The 19,469-nt window shown below is 47.0% G+C and overlaps 1 protein-coding gene across 2 annotated transcripts in view; it reads left to right on the top strand.

Moving 5' to 3' along the window:
• LOC142590510 (cytochrome P450 3A24-like) overlaps positions 1-15,160 on the top strand; it is an 81,666-nt gene extending 66,506 nt beyond the window's left edge. For both annotated transcript variants that reach the window (XM_075702692.1, XM_075702691.1), the window contains exons 7-14: positions 24-154; positions 1,565-1,673; positions 6,924-6,990; positions 7,050-7,158; positions 8,622-8,710; positions 9,495-9,635; positions 11,153-11,318; positions 14,825-15,160. In XM_075702692.1, the coding sequence (XP_075558807.1) occupies positions 24-154; positions 1,565-1,673; positions 6,924-6,990; positions 7,050-7,158; positions 8,622-8,710; positions 9,495-9,635; positions 11,153-11,318; positions 14,825-14,914 (902 nt within the window). In that variant the 3' untranslated portion in view covers positions 14,915-15,160. The remainder of the gene's footprint in view (positions 1-23; positions 155-1,564; positions 1,674-6,923; positions 6,991-7,049; positions 7,159-8,621; positions 8,711-9,494; positions 9,636-11,152; positions 11,319-14,824) is intronic.
• Positions 15,161-19,469: the final 4,309 nt, after the last annotated feature.

The raw sequence follows: 19,469 nt of genomic DNA, 5'->3' as shown, positions 1-19,469 counted from the left end.
CTGCTGTATACAATTACGAACAGAGTTGTTCTCGGACGTGAAGGGCTGCCTGCCTCTCATGTTGACCTTGGATCGATGGTTCGGATACGATGCGTTCCAGTCACTGGCCGATTGCTCCATACCCGCCATCAAAATGCGGAGAGAGGACCCGACGGTAAGTAAAATGAACGCAATCTTCTTCTGACTGCTAAACTACGCTTCCATAATTTTGACAATTGATATGTGCAAGACGTCATCATGGATGCTGTTCGTTGTTTGGGGCGTTGATAATTACTACGGACGATGTCAAGGGTCTGGAGTTCTTGGCATCTTTACCGCTAATAGCAACTATTGGAACAGATAGAAGTTGAAATAGCTTGCTTAGGCCAAAGTTGCTTCACATCGAATTAAATATTGTGTGCTTAACAGAAACATTCAAGTTGTGGTAGTATAGGAGCTGGCACTAGATACTTTCTTAGTGTCGTTGTTTACGTTGTTTGTAAAAAGCGAAAAATTTCGGGACTCTGGATGATATTCAAAAAAATAATAACCGAATCATATAGCTATGCATTCAGACCAGGCATCATCTTGTGATAAACTAACACGCTGCATCATCTAGATTGAACAGTCGCCTGTTGTTTTACTTACTTTTGCTTAGTCATTTTGTCTTGCTTTTTGCAGTTCACTACTTGAAGCTTTTCGATCCTTCTTTTTTGCGTTTGCTTACCTAAAGTGTGGTACTCCTTTTATATGTATTACTTTTCGTTTTATCGCTTTATTTATCGCATCTGTGAAGCTCAGATTATATTGCGGCACTCGGCTGTGACACTTTATGCTGTGTTCATTGAGTATATCTGTTACTACCTTGCTTTTTGTCTTCTTTACATTGTTTATGAAATGTCGGTATGCCACGTACACGTAAGACTCGCTCTTGTAATCACCTCGCCGCCTTTAAGTATTAATAAACAAAATGAAATGAATTCAAGCACCAAGGGCCAGGTGTGCAGCTCCCGAGTAAATATCAGAAATGCGAATAAATGTATTTAAACGAAATTTCGTTTAAAACGAATAAGTTAGGTAACTAATAAGTGCAAGCAGCTAAATCACATAAATAATATGCGATAGCCGAAAATTTAGTAAGGTTAACTTGTTCATACACGTTATAAACTGACCCTTAAAATCGATGTGGTATCTGTAGTGTGGGGAGTGACTGAGTGAAAGAGTGGTTTACTTGGAGTTATAGCATTTTTCTGGTGCTTCAGAGTATAAATAAAATGAGGAATACAAGCTGTCCTTTGCATTTAACAAAATTTTCAACTAAACATGTCTAATCGCCTTAGCAGTTGTCTTAGCAAGCAGTGAGGAAGGCCGATATTATTTCCATCAGTGCGTAAAAGTTGAACTTTTCTCTTAACGACAGCTTTGTACGAAATTAAACAGCGAGGTTTTAGTTTTTATTTTGCAGTTGGGATGCATACAACGTTGCCCAAGGAAAAATGTTCCTAACGTAGAGAGTATCGTGTTTCGGCCGTCCACGCTAACCCGTTTGGCGCAACGTGGGGAAATTCTCGTTAATCTGTTCAAGCTGGCACGACCAGACCTTCTCCAGTGCCTGCTGGAAATGGAGTTCGAGAAAAGCCAGATGGACGAGAGCGGATTCCAATGGACCCAGGAGGAACGGGAACAACACAAAGGTGCGCCTTATTCCCGTCACCTATCTGAATCTTTCGAGGTCACACGTATCACGAGCGCTACGTTCCCATAACTGCTGTTGTTGCGGTAGCGATTAAATACACTTGTGCTGCAATTGCGCCGTCGTCGTCGGCGTGCTGTCCCAGTGTCGAATCCCAATAAGCTGCATAGGCGCGGAGGGTTAGAGGGTCTCCAGAGGGCCCCACCGCGCGTTTGGCTGCAAAAAAAAAAAAGAAAGAAGTGAAGAAGCCAAGTGTCGCACCGTCCTGCTTTGTTCGATGGACTTTGCCAGAGCCGCAGCAACGTTCTATCTTTCGCTCCTGGCACGAGCGCCGTGCGCACACACGCTGGCCTTCCATTCTGGCTGATGCGTGCAAGCAACACCGCCATCCATACACTGGTCAGAGCGGAAGACTTTCTTCTCAGTTACTTTTGCATGGGAATACATAAGCGAAAGCGTTTTGTCATGCTACGCAAGTGGAACCACAGTGCATTTCTACCGCTTGTTTGATGGCGTACCATATATAACTCCCCTGCCATACTCAAAATTTATTCCTAGGGGATGTGCCTTGCAATGTAACCGGCAACAATTCTCAAGTTGCGGTATGGGCCGTAGAGTAATTAATTAGCACGTTAATTACTGAATATTCGTCAATTAGCTGAAAATGTCTATAGATTTTTTTACAAGTAATGTCCATCTCTGTAAATATTGCATCTCAAGAAATTGAACTATGCTGTCAGCCCCGAGTGATTTTTTAAAAATCCGTACAATTCAAGAATGATCACCGCGTACATTTTTAACCTATCTTAGCAAAGCTATATGTTCTCTTTTTTGTTCACTGCTCTTGTATGCTGAATGTTTCAGGTGTTTTTAAAATGCCTATATCACAGCAGTTCCCAACTATATTATTGTCTACAATTATTGGACTGTTATGCTTGTAACCTTCATCACTGTACTTGGTAGCCTCCATTTTTTCTTATTTACTCTCGGTGGACATTGTGAAGAAGGGTAAAGAGAAGGACACCGACCACTGAAAGAATACAAGCCGTTTCGGCTCCCCTGACGGGAGCCTTGTTCACAATGAAACCAAGGACATGCGATACAATGTTTATATGGATTTAAAATATGACGTAAGCAGCGCGTGTAGATGGGGAGGAGGGTTCCGTCAGTCCGGTTGAGAGTGCTATCTGTCATTTGGATTAGGAGGTATGCCAAGTCAAATTCTACATTGGACATTGTATGCGGAACTGTGTATTGCGCGTAAACGAAACTGATATATTCTGGACACCGTTCTTTTAGTTCTTAGTCAAACCTTGTTCTTTATTTGATTTCCTGTAGTCTTATATTTATGTTTGAAATGGCCTTTATGTGTTCACATTATTGCTACTTTATGCAGTGGTAGCGCTGGCCCTCAAAGCATTGATATGTATGTATGTATGTATGTATGTATGTATGTATGTATGTATGTATGTATGTATGTATGTATGTATGTATGTATGTATGTATGTATGTATGTATGTATGTATTGTCGCGAAGCACTTTGAACAGTAAGCGTTCGCGACTAGAACGTTGGAGCAGCGAGAGGTAGTGTAGCCGACCGAGCACCGAAAACAAGGTTGTTCCTTCTCGTCGTTGTTGTCTCTCTCCTAGCCACAGCCCCACTGCTCCCTATTTTACAGTACAGTTATCTCCCCCGCGGAAAAGGAAGCCGTCCCGGTGACCTACGGGTAGGACAGCACAGGCGGATCATAGTAGGGCTTGAGACGCTGGGCATGCACAATTTCGCGGCCACGACGGCGATGATCCAAAGGTAGCTCGAGGGGTTCCACAATATAGTTGACTGGAGACGTTTGTTTGATCACGCGGTATGGGCCTTGGTACTTCAACGCGAGTTTCGGTGACAGTCCAGTGGTAGAGGCTGGAACCCAAAGCCACACTAGCGAGCCAGGAGCATAGGATACAGGAGCATTGGAACTTTCTCGATGGTGCTTCTGGCGTTGCTGGTCTTCTGACGTAAATATACGGGAAAGCTTGCGACACTCTTCTGCGTGTGCAGCAGCTTCGGATAGGGTAGTTGTTTCCGAGGAGTCAGGGCGGTACGGAAGGATAGTATCCATTGTGGAAAAAGGTTCGCGTCTGTACAGGAGAAAGAAGGGCGAAAATCCCGTGGTAGTCTGCGTGGCGGTGTTGTAAGCGTAGGTCAGAAAAGGTAGAACATGGTCCCACTTGGTTTGGTCGGATGCAACGTACATGGCCAGCATGTCACCAAGAGTGCGATTAAAGCGCTCGGTCATGCCATTAGTCTGCGGATGATACGCAGTAGGGGTGCGATGAATGATGCGGCATTCTTTGAGGAGAGCCTCGATGACGTCGGACAGGAAGACGCGGCCTCTGTCACTGAGTAATTCCCTGGGAGCTCCGTGGCGAAGGATGATGTGGCGCAGGAGAAACCAGGCGACGTCACGTGCATAAGCGCTGGACAAAGGGGAAGTTTCCGCATAGCGCGTAAGATGGTCGATGGCCACGATTACCCAGCGATTGCCATCGGATGTGGTTGGCAGAGGTCCATAAATGTCGATGCCGACTCGATCAAAAGCACGTGCTGGGCAAGGCAAAGGCTGCAATGGGGTGGTTGAACGACGAGGGGGATCTGTACGGCGTTGGCAAACCAAACAGGAGCGGACATAATGATGGATGAATCGATACATCCCCCGCCAGTAGTAACGAAGGCGTAGACGCGCGTATGTCCTCAGTACCCCTGCATGCGCGCATTGGGGATCGTCGTGGAACGCTGCGCAAATATCCGAACGCAGGTGTCGCGGGATGACAAGCAACCATTTGCGGCCGTCCGGGAGGTAGTTGCGACGGTACAGGAGCCCGTCGCGAATGGAGAAGTGATGCGCTTGGCGACGTAATGCGCGATTGTTAGTGGGTGTCGATGGGCTGGACAAAAAACGCAGCATGGACACAATCCATGGGTCTTTCTTCTGCTCCAGAAGAATGTCCGTGGCAGCAAGGGAACACTCGGACAATGAGTCGTTCGGGAAGCTAGCCTCGTCTGTCAGTGGCGAACGAGACAACGCATCCGCATCCGAATGTTTTCGGCCAGAACGATACAGTACGCGAATGTCATACTCCTGCAGTCGAAGGGCCCATCGAGCAAGACGACCGGACGGTTCTTTTAAGGATGACAGCCAGCACAGCGAATGGTGATCAGTTATGACATCAAACGGGCGGCCATAAAGATACGGACGGAATTTGGTTATGGCCCAAATTATAGCCAGGCACTCCTTTTCAGTGACAGAATAGTTCAATTCAGGTTTAGTGAGTGCACGACTGGCGAAGGCAACGACGTACTCATCGAAGCGGCCAGTAGCTGCTTGGGGGGGCAGAAGAATATGTTGCAGCTGCTTGCGGAGGTGAGGGAAAGGCTCTGGTAAGTCGGGACTGATTACCTGCAGAAGGAGGCCTTGGATTAGCGACAACGGCAGCGTACGTAAGTGGCACAGGCGTAGGAGGCGGTGGATGAGCAAGTGGTACTGCGTTAGCGACTTGTTCTTGTATCAGGTGACGGAGATCTGGAGACAAGTGCGGCTCTGAGGCTGGAGTGACTGGCAGAAGAGAGAGTTGGCGCGCCACTTCTTCTCGTACAAATTGCTTGATTCTGTCGAAAATTTCTGAACTGCAAGGAGTAGAAGTGACACCATCACTCAGAGCTGAAAGCGCGACGTCCGGAGCGAGAGCGCGGCGCGTAGAAAGCCGCTGTTTGCGCAGCTCCTCATAGCTCTGGCAAAGCGTTATGATGTCGTTGACCGTCTGAGGATTCCTTGCCAAGAGCATCTGGAAGGCGTCGTCTTCTATGCCTTTCAAAATGTTCTTGACCTTGTTATCTTCGGTCATATCTGGGTCTATACGCCGGCAGATGTCAACTACATCTTCAATGTAGCTCGTAAAAGTTTCGCCCTTTTGTTGGGCACGACAGCGAAGCTGTTGTTCAGCCCGAAGTTTGCGCACAGCAGGGCGACCGAATACTTCTTGAAGTGCCGTTCGGAATGCTGACCAGGTGGAAAAGTCAGCCTCATGGTTGCGGAACCAAAGATGGGCGACCCCGGAAAGGTAGAATGGGACGTAGCCAAGCTTGTCAGCTTCAGACCATTTGTTGTGGGCACTCACTCGGTTGTATGACGACAGCCAGTCCTCTACGTCATGATCGTCAGTTCCATTGAATATGGGAGGATCCCGTTGGCGTGGCGCACCAGGACAGACGACTGGAGGCGGTGCCATGGGTGGCGCGGTAGGGCTAGTCTCCTCAGGCATGGGAGATGTGACAGGGATCGTGCGGCTTCGGAGTTTCAGGATGGCAATAAGTCCAGCACCTCCCACCAAATGTCGCGAAGCACTTTGAACAGTAAGCGTTCGCGACTAGAACGTTGGAGCAGCGAGAGGTAGTGTAGCCGACCGAGCACCGAAAACAAGGTTGTTCCTTCTCGTCGTCGTTGTCTCTCTCCTAGCCACAGCCCCACTGCTCCCTATTTTACAGTATGTATGTATGTATGTATGTATGTATGTATGTATGTATGTATGTATGTATGTATGTATGTATGTATGTATGTATGTATGTATGTATGTATGTATGTATGTATGTATATGTGTGTGTATGTATGTATGTATGTATGTATACATGTTGTCACGAGTTCATGACGGTGAATAATGCAGCAGTAAAAGTGTGAATGACGTAACTAACTCATTATTGAGCGAATTTGTGCCCAAAAAAGCAAGTTGCACTTAAAGCACAGCAATAGCGGCGAACACGGCCGGCGATCGTGGAAAATCTTATCAGCGGGTCAAGCGCGTCGGCTTTTATACATCAGTCATCGAAGGTTACAGAGCAATCGCTGGGTCCCGCGTGTCTTCCAGGAAGTTCTACACCATTCTCGTCGCGCATACAAGCAATCAGATTGCACAAGGTTCGGTGACAATAGACAGCGAATAAAACCATCGATAACGTTCCAGAAACTTCCGATACATGCAGGCGCGTCCTCCGCTGAGCGATAGCAATTGCTAGACGATGAAACGCGCTCACCCGATAAACAAGTGCACGTGCCATTATGATAAAGCAATAGCGTACACAGGTCTCATAAAACGTTCTCGCCCCAAATTATACTGTTGCAGTGATACCGTTGTATTAGTTAGTGCAACTGCCGCGTTAGATACCTCTTGAAACACGTTTATTTTCTTCCTCAATTTTCAGGAAAGGAGAAATTTGCAATGCCCATTAAAGACATTGCTGCGAATGCTGCCAACATGCTTCAAGCTGGGTGAGTTTTCTAATCCAAGATTAAACAGGAGGCTGACAAAGCTGCTTAAAAAAAAACAGGGTCGACACCGTGGGAGTCACGCTGTCACACTGCCTGTTCTGCATCGCCAAGTTCCAAGCTGTCCAGGACAAGATCAGGGCTGAAACTGACGCTGTCCTCGCGAAACACGTGAGTCAATCCACTTTGTAAATATGCTAAATCGAAAAAAGACACACACAGGCGCTAGCGCCTGTGTGTGTCACGTCTCCCTTTCGTGCTTGTCTTTTTCACGCGCTATAAGCCTCACGATGTCTTACCAACAAGCCAAAATCACTGCTTTACACCCATTCGGAGGCCACCTGCAAAAACTAAATATTCTCTCAATAAAGTACATATGATGAAGGAGGTTTATTACACGACGGGCCGACGACTGGTTGAGCGCTTCCCCGAGCGCTGCCTCTAAACTCGAGCATCTGTTGGCAATCCTACTGCCTGCGTCCAGGCGTCCTTCTTCCTTACAATGGCCCCATCGCAAACAGGAGCCATCCTGGCGACTTAGACTGAAGATCAGGTCGCAGAATCATGATAAGGCCGCTGGACGTGGACGACTTCGCGGTTACGACTACGCATGTCGGACGGCGGGGTGAGTGACTCTATGAGGGAGTTGACGGAAGAAATTCGCTGCAGAACGCGGTGTGGTCCATCGTATTTGGGAAGAAGTTTTGAACCGAGTCCTGGTGTGCGTGTCGGTACGGACAACCAAGCGGGGGCCCCTGTAGAAAAGTTGGAGTCGATTTGCGAGCATCGTGTTTTGATTTTTGGCGGTTGTTTGTTTAGCGATGTTTCTTTGTGGGGAGTGTAGCTTCCATTGGAGTCGACCGGATAACGAGGCGCCCGGAAATCATTGTCGATTGTTTGCACCCGGCGGCAGAACCTTGCGACGTGTCCAGGATACCTACCTGCAAAGCATATAGGCCGATTATCGTGCGTGCGCCACGCAACAGGAGGGCCGGCCCAGGAGATGGGAGGAGAAGGGCGGCGCACGGGCTGCTAAAAGGGTCGTATCGGCTATTGGCGTGGCCTGCCAATTATCGGAGCATAACTTAGTGCAGCGGCTGCAAGCGGCTGCTGGGGAGCAACCGGTAGTGCGCAAGCGACTTCTCCTTGAATGACGTTGCGCACAGCAGATATATATATATATATATATATATATATATATATATATATATATATATATATATATATATATATATATATAAGAAACGGAAAATGAGACATCCACTTTGTAGCAATTTGCTAGATTGGGTGGATGTCTCATTTTCCGTTTATGAATTACTTCTCTCCACCTTGCTGGTTTCCGCAGAACTATGACGTTATATATATATATATATATATATATATATATATATATATATATATATATATATATATATATATATATATATATATATATATATATCTTTTACAGATGCATCGCTCCAATACGTTAGAGGCAGCAAATTTACTTTTGTTTTTCGTACGTGAAATGAAATTTCATTCCTATAGGCATTACTCCTTACACTTTAGCTTTAATGTAACTAACTTTTCTGTGCACGAACCATCTACGTTCATCATGTTTAGTGAATATGCTATTCCTCTTTATTGCCTTCTAGGGGGAGTTCTCATATGACGCCATTTCCGACCTACAGTACACTGCACAGACATTACTGGAAACCCTGAGAATGTACACTCCAGCCTTCGCGTAAGTGGTGTCTTTCGCACGACGTTTCAACGAAAGACTGCTCTGTATCGCATCGTTAATTACGTTAGCAGCACCCAAACGCCAAACGATTATCTCCTCCACTAATCCCAGGCAAAAGAAGTTACTTTGCCTACTCTGACAGGTGTCGGATATCAACGGCGTGCCGTAAGCCTTTCGACGCACCGGAGTGGCAGCAGCTATGTTGTTCGGATAGCTGAACACGTGACTGCGGATTCGGTTCCCGGCCAATCACCACGTGGCTGCTTACCTTTATCCCCCACAAAGCTGAAACTACATCCAATATTTATAACAATTGAAACTTCTTGCTCACCTATATTTCTGACCTAGGAGAGTATACATTTGTGCAAAAGCAACGAAATTGTAATCGAGTTAAAATATTAATTTGGCAGTCATAAGTTGTTGCTTCTTGAGCCATCGACAACCGAAACTTCGCTCAAGCGTATCAATAACGCTACTCCATTCTTTGCTTTAAGCTTCCCGCCATTCAATGAAAATGTTCAGGAATCAAATACAGGCGTAGCAGAAGTGATACGCTAGGTTTTCTCACGGTTAAGTAGATAACTGCAAGTTATCGTGCTTAATCTAGTCACCCACTACAACGTCTCACATATCCAAGGTATTGGCTTCAGGCATTGATCCCTGTCATTCAATCAACAAAATCAGAATATATATGAGACGAAGCGACAAGCTGAGTGGTATACGACCGAAAAGCATACGAATTATGAATACCGTGACCGGTTCTCTATATTGTCACTGACCGCAGGTTTACAAGCAGACGTGCGTCCTGTGATTACCGCTACGAAAACGTGCTTCTGCGGGAAGGTGTGAGCGTCCTGGCCTGCAGTCACCAGGTTCACAAAGACCCCGACTTGTGGGAGCGACCAGATGAATTCGACCCAGAAAGGTGAGCACACTGCAGAACACATGGGCGGTCAAGAGTGTGTCGATAGTTCAGCCAGCGACTTTTCGGCTTGACGCGTCAACGAGGTACGAAGCTGCTGCGGTCACGAAATGCTCATTTGTGAATGGCCTGTCATCTAAATACCGCAAAGCAATGGAACAACTCCGAGTAATCCCCGATGTTTTGCGAAACCCGCAACAGTGATCATGTATTCTCTCAAAGATTTGCCTGAAATGTCACTCGTACGACCGCCACGGTCTTTAAACAACTCCGACTCCAGGTGTGTCGCCTCTCTGACCAACGGCGCGATTTAAGCTTACACTGTGTCCCCAGGCACACAGGCACGCCAGGTACTGTACGTGACCATCGACTAGAGCTCAAAGGTTCCTGCTCTGCCAGATAAGTGACCGTTGGCACTACCCGCCATTCCAACAGAAGAACGAATAAGTGATCTTTTTTTGCAAAGCGGAGCGCAGAAGCGTTGCGGAAACAAGGAGATCTATCTGGACAGGTTAGAAGCTCACTTGCAACTATATATATTTTCAGAAACAAACCACCAGGAACGTTATTGCGCATGCGCTGCCATCGAGAATTCTGAAAAAAAAAATAGTTAATTTTTTTTGTATAAAAAATCGCCCAACAAAGGGGCATTCATCACTACATCGATAATGTTAGCTTATGTTGGTGATAGCAACAACTACACATACAAGTGGCCTGACAAAAATCGTTCCATAGAAAACCCTTCGGGGAGAGCGGGGCAAAGGAGGGAGGCGTAGAAACTTCAGCCAAGCGCGAGGAACGTAAATTCCTAATCCATCAGATACACTGACGGGGCACTAATACAAAAGTCTGTTTCTGAAAGTATACTTCGTTGCAAGTGAGCGCCTATCCTGTCCAGGGCTGCTTTTTTCCGCAACGCTTCTGCGCTCCCCTTTGCAAAAATTATGTCAAACCGACTAGCCCAGCAGCTTGCTATACTAAAGGATGAATAAGTGTTCGTATAAAAAAAAGTTACGTCCATTCACCGATGTCCCAGTATTGTTTCTTCTTGTTTCACGTCGACTAAGACAGGAAGGAGGCTGTATTTTTGTGTGCGGCGGTCCGCTGCGCATAAGCAATCGTTAGAGAAATCCAAATGATTCCTGCTTTTAACATTTGCAAATTATTTAAACAAAGGAAGTTCGCTTTTTCCGGTGAATTTGCTGACTTCACTGTTTCCTGGCAGCTAGATGGATTGCTAAACAAACAAGCGTCTCCACTCCCCTGATTCTTCTGGGCCATTTGTAGGCACGAGGTCGCGCTTCTTGCAAATGAGCGTTGCAATAATAAAGAAAAGAATTCTTGGGGTTTACGGTGCCAGAACCACGCTATCATTATGAGGTGCGCCGTAGTGGGAGGCTGCGGATTAATTTTCACCACCTGGCCTGCTTTAACCCTGAGAAGCCCAATGCATGATACGCAGGTGTCTTTGCATCGACACTGCACTGCCAACGCCGCGCCTTGTGTTTCATTTTCCGCAGGTTCTCTCCCGATCAGAGGGCGTCTAGAGACCCGCTTGCCTTCCAAGCGTACGGCATGGGACCTCGAAACTGTGTCGGCACGAAGCTGGCACAGCTGGAAATGACGCTCGTTGTTGCCAAGCTCGTGCACCGATTTCGGCTGCATCTCGGCTCGAAACACGTGAACGTAAGGAGCGTTTGAATACTTCTACTTCAGAAAGTTCGCGCTATATGCTTCAAGCTCAAATAGTGCATGTATGTATGTGTGTACTTCTCCTTGTCTTTTCGCACTATTTAAAGTTGCAATAAGAGACCCTCCTTCTCTATATCAGATGTTCGTTTTGGAGCTAACATATATATATATATTTTTAAGTAGCCTGACAAATACAACACAAGTCTACTCATTCAGCTGCATTACTCACTGAGGTGGACATCAATCCCATAAGAAATCGCGGTACATAGACATAGTTAAAGAGCCATCGATGCTTCACTAACCGAGGTTTAATAACCATTGGACACATATTGCAATATGCGAATTGAGCCAGGGACGACGCATCCATTTGGAACTGTTTTTTCTCTCACAGGCACGTTTTGAATTAGGCACCGTAGAAGTTGCGGTAAAAACTCGCGGTTCCAGCTATTTTTTTAACAGTACGCCCTTTTATGCTTAGAACAGAGTTAACCAAAATGTAGAAGCACATTTTGGGAGCACGTGATTTGAAGCTGGTGTCATCCTTGGAATCTTTTCGACATCAGTATATCTTGCGAACACACCGGTTGCAATTCGTAAATTGCGGCATGTGCTATCAAGCAGTCAGTTTAGATTTTAATGAGAAAATTTGACACGTATTCAAGATTTTTATTCCTCGTGCAAATAATTTCTGCCTCTTGTAGTAATCCAGCACAACGTGCAGAGCTTTGCTGCGTTACACAGACGATTTTTCAGAAGCTTGTTAACTCTAAAAAAAAAAGCAACCTATACGCATGTTCCCCAAACTTACAATAGCTTTTTACCCTGCGTGTGCATAAAAAGGATTGTTTATTCCTTGGTGTGCTTCTAGCCATGCCATAGATTTCAACTCTCAGAGAGTCGATCCTCGAATCTCCAGAGCTGGTTCAACTTTTCCCGATTTGAAAAGACATCATGCCAAGCGTGTTCGGTCACGCCAGCTTTTGAGCCGAGGGTATGCCCTCGAAAACAGCGCCGATACAGTAAGGAAGAGAAGGCCACTCGGAAATCGGCAACAGCCTGTGCGCTCCTGCTTTATTCCCCCTGCTTGCGCGGGGTCCGCCATATTGTGTTGGTCAGAAGAGATGCGTCGGAGAAGCATACTTTCCGAATTGCTTTTATTAGCCACAGACGGCTTGCACTGATGTAATCCTCGCCGCCATCTTGGGAATGCCGCACTGTGAGCAGCTGAGTCCGTTGACACCTCGCGCGGCTCCAACGGTCTCCACCTGAGCCGACACGGTAGGGGCCTCTCCCAGGCTTTCCTTCCTCCATGGAAGCAGGTTACCGCGGGGCAGTGGATTTGATACACGTACGTCACCCCAGAAAGCTATTACAGCTGCGTTCCTGACGTCCTGTGCAAGCTATCTATTGGCGCCACCCCGTTGAAAATACGCGATTCCAGTTATAATGACTAGAAATGTCCCGTTAAAATCAGTTGAATAGTCAACGACTGAAAACAAAAGCGATAATCACTAAGTTGCATTGCAGCCCAAGATAATTGACAGTTTTCTGAAGCAGAGTCGGTTTTGTTACAGAACTCAGTGGTGCTTGCTTTTAACAGCGCTCTCTCGGCGTGACGCCAGCAGTAGAATTGCCTAGCAGGGCACGGCCACCGAGATCCACGGCACAGCTATGTAAAACGAATCACTACACTCCTGTTACCTCTTACTTATCGTAAGTAATGCTGAAGGCCAGTTGTAAGTCAGACATCTCCATATGTTATAGAATCCGACAAGTGCTTGAGAAGCCCTACAGTACTCTCGAAGAACACGCAGAGAACGCCAAAGCCTAGCATTGCATAAGTGTAGGCTTGCGAAGGTATAGGTTCTCAGTCCCAGCTGTAATGTTGGCCTAATGGCCTGCAGCTTGACCAAATCGGTAAGTGGAGAGGGCCGAACGGAAACGAGGTGACGCATAACAAAAAAAAATTGCGGCAGACACCACAATATTGAAGTAATATAGCGCCACACCGTATTGCCAACATCGAAACGGGTCATGTGTAGGAGCCGTGTACCACAGCCGTGTTCCTTTCCCATGCTTCTCGCTGGACACGCTGCGCCGCCCAGCGGTTGGCGCACGAAGTCCTCCTCTTTTTGTGCGGCCTCTTTGACAGCACCGGTGGCACGCCTGTGCGTGCTAAATCTGAGAATTCGTCCCTCCTTGAACCCGGGAATTCGTAATGCAGTGCTACAGCCTCGGCCTGCTGTGCTTGAGGAAGCAGTGTGACTTGGTTTTGAACCCACCTAGCACAAGTTTAAAGAATTCTTCTTTTTTACAGAGGAAGTGGCGTGACGACAGACAGACACAGATAGATAGATAGATAGATAGATAGATAGATAGATAGATAGATAGATAGATAGATAGATAGATAGATAGATAGATAGATAGATAGATAGATAGATAGATAGATAGATAGATAGATAGATAGATAGATAGATAGATAGATAGATAGATAGATAGATAGATAGATAGTGGTTGAAGTAGGCTAAGAATGCTAATGGCGTAGTTAACGCGTGAATCAAAGAGCACTTAAGTGAGCAAGCTGCTCGAGAACGAAAGGTGAAGGCTGCTCTGCCGGTGAGGCTCGCCCAGGACGGAGAACGAATCACGTGCAAGTCCACACTCGGTCGCCGTGCCCGGTAACTTCAGGCTCAATGCCTCCACACGAAGCGCGCGTCAGAGAGTAGTGTAGACGGTTCCGCGCTGAGGCACAACCGCCAACACCTGGCACCTACGCGTGCAGGCACGCTAGTACGTCTTCGGCGCTCGAAACACGGGGCTTATCGGCGTTCTCAAGCGTCCAACACATGTCCGTTCTTTGAAGCAGTTGGTGTCGATTTTCGCTGCGTGGTGCGAATGTTTGTCCGGAGGAACAGCCGTAATGCCCCGGAAGACTAAAGATTGGTATAATAGGTAGCCTTTCTTTTACTGTATTTTTAAATAACACAGCCTGTAGTGAGACACAGATCTTCCCATGACGGGGGCGATATGCATGAAAGCCTGTGTCCCGTGCCCTGGGGACACATTATGGATGTACTGGTGGTCAAAAATTAACGCGGAGTCCCCCACTGCGATGTGCCTCATAATGAAATTTTGGTTTCGGCTTCTAAAACCCCAGAATTCAATTCAACATCTTCCCATGGAACACTCATTCCTAATGAAGAGGCGCAGCGTTGCTATCGTGAAGTCAGGAAAATGGGCTCGGCGAACTTGAGACCTGGAAAAATAATTATTACCAGTTTAGGCAGTGTTAGCTGCGGATAGTATTATAAGTAATTATCGCTGTAAACCGAAGGTGCTCATTCGTTGGCAAACTTAATCGACGAGTCAACGACTACTGAACTTCTTTTGTTCGGGCCAAGTGATGCAGAACGAGAGTACCGCACAGGCCGCATTTTGTAGAACTGTAGTAAGCATTCTGTATCTTCAGTCGTTAACTTGATTTCCTCTTTCTTCACCAGGGTGAACTGAAACGACGCACATACTCCATCATAGCATGCCCCGTGGATGGAGTCTGGATCCGTCTTGAGAAAATCATGCGTGAATCATAACAAGACAGATCAAGTATGCAGCAACTTTTCAAGCGGTCCAGCCAACAAAGCATCGTTCGCCGTCGCGCAGGCAGAAGACGAGGGCAAAGCGAAGGGGTTGCAAGTGTTCATTGTACGTCAATGAACAAAAAGATGTCGCCGCGTGGAGCGTCATTTCTGATACAAAAGTCTTCTGTCAGTCCTCGGCAACTGCTCCGGGTTTGTATGTCACATAATGCGTCGCTGTTCAATAAATGTGTGTGCATACATGTGTAATTTAGTATTAACATGATACGCTTTATTGTTGTGCTTTTTAAGCTAAATTTTTTTAGGCAATGTGAAAGACTCTTCTCTTCCTTGAATTTTTCATTGCCCTCGGTGTAGGGTAGCAAGCCAGACCCTCGTAAGGTTGACCACCTTCCCTTTCCTCTCCTTGCTTCCTTTCTTTCTCTCTGGGCCCGGAAACTTGAGACTTGAGACACCATTGAAAATGTCACTTCAGACATAAAAGTCCTCTCCCGGGACTCTGCAAACTGTTCCGGCGTGTATGTCCAAGAATATGTCACTGAAATAAACTTTAGTGTACCACCACGTGATAAATTAGATAAAAAACACGATACGCTTCACTGTCCTGCCTTTGCCATGCACAAACTTTTTTTTCTTTCAATTCGTGCCAACAACATGCACTAACGAGTTAAGTACTAAACTAGATTGTAATAAAATTTTACTTGGTCGTTAGATAGTTTTCACGGCAATATGAGAAACACGCATTCCTCTCCGAATTTTCCCTAGCCCCCAGTGTGGGCTAGCAGATTGTACGCTCCCTAGGTTGACCTCCCGGCCTTTTCTCTCCCTACTTTCTTCCTTCCTTTCTCATGGCACGGTAACTAAGAATACAATGCCGCCGTTCAGACAACGCGGGTTTCATAAATGTGGTAGGGGGCGCCATGGTTTTTGTCACAGCCACTCCACTGTCTTCGTCTGTCGTCGCCTTACTGTTACCTCGGAACTCGCACAGTACACCACACGAGATCTGCTCGTTGCTTGTGTTGAAAAAAGAATCTAATCCAACCGAGTGCAGCATGAAGCTACAAAAGAAGCTTGCGTACGCCTTTTCTCGTAAAGAAAGCTAAGCACTTGTAGAGAACATTGTCTTAGTCCGGATCTCGAACCAGTCACCAACGCCTTTCCGGAGGCGGTCGCTCTACCATATGAGAAAAGCTGTATAGACTAGCGGGTCGCAAAGCGAGGGCAAATTAATGTACCACTCAAGCGCGGGAACACTGAATAGTGCAAATCAGTTCCGCGGAAATCCTGGAGACAAAGGAAGTTCCGTGAAAGGGGCATTGCCATCCGTCCGAGCGTCGCACGAACCTAGAAAGCTTTACGGCTTTGTAGATTCGTGCTACATTCGCGTGAATGAGCTAACGTGAGTATAGAGAAGTTTCATGATAAACAAGGACCTCATAAAAGAACACTGCAAAAAAACATGGCATCAGAAAAAGGTAGAATTTTTTCTGATGCCACCTTCTTTCCTGATAATATATTGCTATAGCTTTGGCACGTGTCTGAATAAAAGCATAGTCCCTATAGCAATCACCTTCTTTCTCGTCCGATTGTCTGCAGTGTCCACCGTGCTATGCCCTTTCAGGGTGGGGAGCACACGCCTCAAAACAAAGGCAGTGAGATGGATGCACTATACGTATAAAAAAACGCCTTTATTAATAATTGAATGGCGAGAGCAGTGTGGGAGGAACCCTCAGTTCCTAAGATGATTCCGTATAAGTAATAAGATGGAGCACCGGACGAGGCCATTCGCTTACGCAAGCCTGTACGTACAGTCCACGTCACCTTGTGTAGAGCGCGGGAACGGCGGCTGCCGGGCCGCTCCGCAGCCAGCCAACGATGTCTCACGGTAGCTGCTGCATTCGAGATAAGTAGTGTCTGGGCACGCCCGGCCGACGCGTCTAATCTCGGGTCTAGTCATTATCGTTAGACGGCGCTGGCTGGCTGCGGAGCGCCCCGGTGGCCGCCGTTCCAGCGCTCTACACAAGGGTGACGCCGACTGTATATGTTCGCTCTGAGGGCCACTACGCGATGCTATCTCGACCAGTTTTATCTACAGGCTCCGAACCATGTCTTACCAGTGATAGCAGTGAGCAATTAACAGTGTCTCCGATGTTTACTTTGAAAAACAAAATGAAGCGCAAAAACACCAGCAGCACAGTGCACGCATTCGTGGCTCTTTTTGAGAAATCGCGTATCCTCAGTGTGCTACATATAGCCTTCACACAGGACGGCGTTTCGCCTTTATTCCGCAACTTCGCCACTATTGCAGCGCTTAATCTATGCTGTTCCGGCTCAAGCGGCCGTCATGCCGGTCTCTGTTTTATCAGACCGCAACTGAATGAAGGAAGAAGAAGCATGTGCTTGCTGCGGTAAAGTTAGGGAAACGATGGAGCATGTATTATTAGAGTGTGAAGACATCTGTCCAGCAGTCGATTTAGACACCCCTGGCCTCCTTGAAGCCCTTGGGTTCAGCGATAGCAGGGGAAAAGTAAACATGTCCGCAGTAGAGATTAGTAAGAGGCGATTGGAAGATTGGTGGAAGTAGGGAAACGACAAAAAACGGAGGCGTAGAAAAGCAAAGTTCACAATAGGGGGTCAGGAAATTTTATTGGGGGGTTCATCGTGTTCTCTTTTTCTTCTTTTTAACCTAGGTAGGAGATTAGGCAGTATAACAGCAAGAGTTTGGTGGCGCAACCCACCACCCCCTTCCAAAGGGGACGCTCGTAACATCCACCCCTCCATCCATCCGGGGGCACCGGGGCAGACGTTGGAACTTCCCGACTGAAGCGTGTGCGTGAGGCCCTTCACCGTCATGACGTAATTATCAACTCGTAATAAACCATGTTATGTTGAGCAATACAACATCTGGCGACGAGGATGGGATTTCTAGGTACCCGGAGGCAAGCGCAGATAAAACATCAGACTGTGATAAACGGAAGCAAATGAATTTACGCCGGCGGAGTCAAGCTTCGTAGCTTGTTGGCGCCCGCAAAACCAAAGGAGAAAGAGTTTAAAGAATTCATGTCAACTTTCAAGTCACTTCAGCCTCGCTCCTTGGGCGGGGGCAGATGCTGAGAGACAGACTTATGCATGGGATTCGTGACAGAGCCGTGTAACAGCGGTTGTTAGTCGAGAAAAACCTCACTCTGGATAAAGCCTTCGAGATTGCAAGAACGGCAGAGGCCGCAGAACTCAATGCAAGCGAGCTGCATAAGGGCCACTCGGACATACCCACTTCCCCAGTTCATGAAGGCTCAGTAAATTATGTCAAGTTCAAGAAGCGGCACTTAGAAGCGTCCAAGAGTCAGAAAGCACGTGAACCGAACCCAAGAGGCGAAATCAAGGCTGTACATCAAAAGTTCAAGCCGTGTGTGCGCTGTGAATCCCGTGATCACAGACCTCCGGACTGCAAGCATATCAACATGAGGTGTTACAAGTGCGGAAAAGTAGGTCATTTAGCGAGCTGCTGTTTGGCTACTGACAAAGAAAAGCAGCAGCGTGTATCGCACGTGAACAAAGTGCAGTCGAGTGACAAGCTGCCAGAGTATTAGTTGCATTCCCTGCGCACGCAGTCGCTCCTGAAGCCAATTACAAGGACATTCAAAGTCAACAGAATGCCATTGGAAATGGAGTTGGATTCAGGTTCTCCAGTTTTGATAATCTCAAACGACACCTACCTGCAGTACCAAGGTGCTTTGCCAGTGCTTTCAGAGACGGACATCAAACTTAACTGCATACGCGGAACAATACTCGTGCAGGGAACACTCGCTGTTGATGTACGTCTGGGCAGGACTGCAAGTCAGCAAGCACTGCCTGCAAGAGCCCGTCGATGCGGTACGGATTGGTTTACTATTTTTGATTTACTGCCACGCCAAGTAAGCACAACGCAGTTGCAGTCTGCCACTGATGAGAAGGTACCCGAAATGCTTCTGGAGTTTGAAGAGATCTTCAAGCCGGGTTGCGGCACATTGAAAGACCGCCTGTGCATGTCAAAGTTTGACCTAATGCAGAGCCAGTCTACTACAGGCCTCGCTCAGTACCATACGCCCTAAGGATCAAGGTTGGCAAGGAACTTCAGCGCCTGGAACGCGAGAACATCACGCCAGTAGACCACTCCAATTGGGATTCGCCAATAGTTCCACCTCTGAAAGCAGACGGCCAGAGCGTCAGAATCTGCGAGGACTATAAGAACGTAGTGAACCCAGCAATAATGACAACATAGTACCCACTATCCAAAGTGGCAATGCATCCTTGCAAGGTGGAGTCAAGTTTTCCAAATTGGATTTTCGCGAGGATTACAACTAGGTGCCCATGCATGAAGAAACCAACAAGCTACTGGTTATCAGCACGCATAGAGGTCTTTTTGCATACAAACGCCTGGCATATGGCGCCTCCTCTGCCCCTGCCCTCTTCCAAAGAATGGAAGAAACCCTTCGTGACATTTCAGGCACCTCAGTATACCAGACGATGTCTTGGTGACCGGCAGAACGGACGCTGAGCACCTCCA

Source organism: Dermacentor variabilis, chromosome 8 (assembly GCF_050947875.1).
Source record: "Dermacentor variabilis isolate Ectoservices chromosome 8, ASM5094787v1, whole genome shotgun sequence".
Classification (NCBI taxonomy): domain Eukaryota; kingdom Metazoa; phylum Arthropoda; class Arachnida; order Ixodida; family Ixodidae; genus Dermacentor; species Dermacentor variabilis.
Note: the sequence above shows the minus strand (reverse complement) of the source record. Positions and strands in the feature narration are given on the sequence as shown.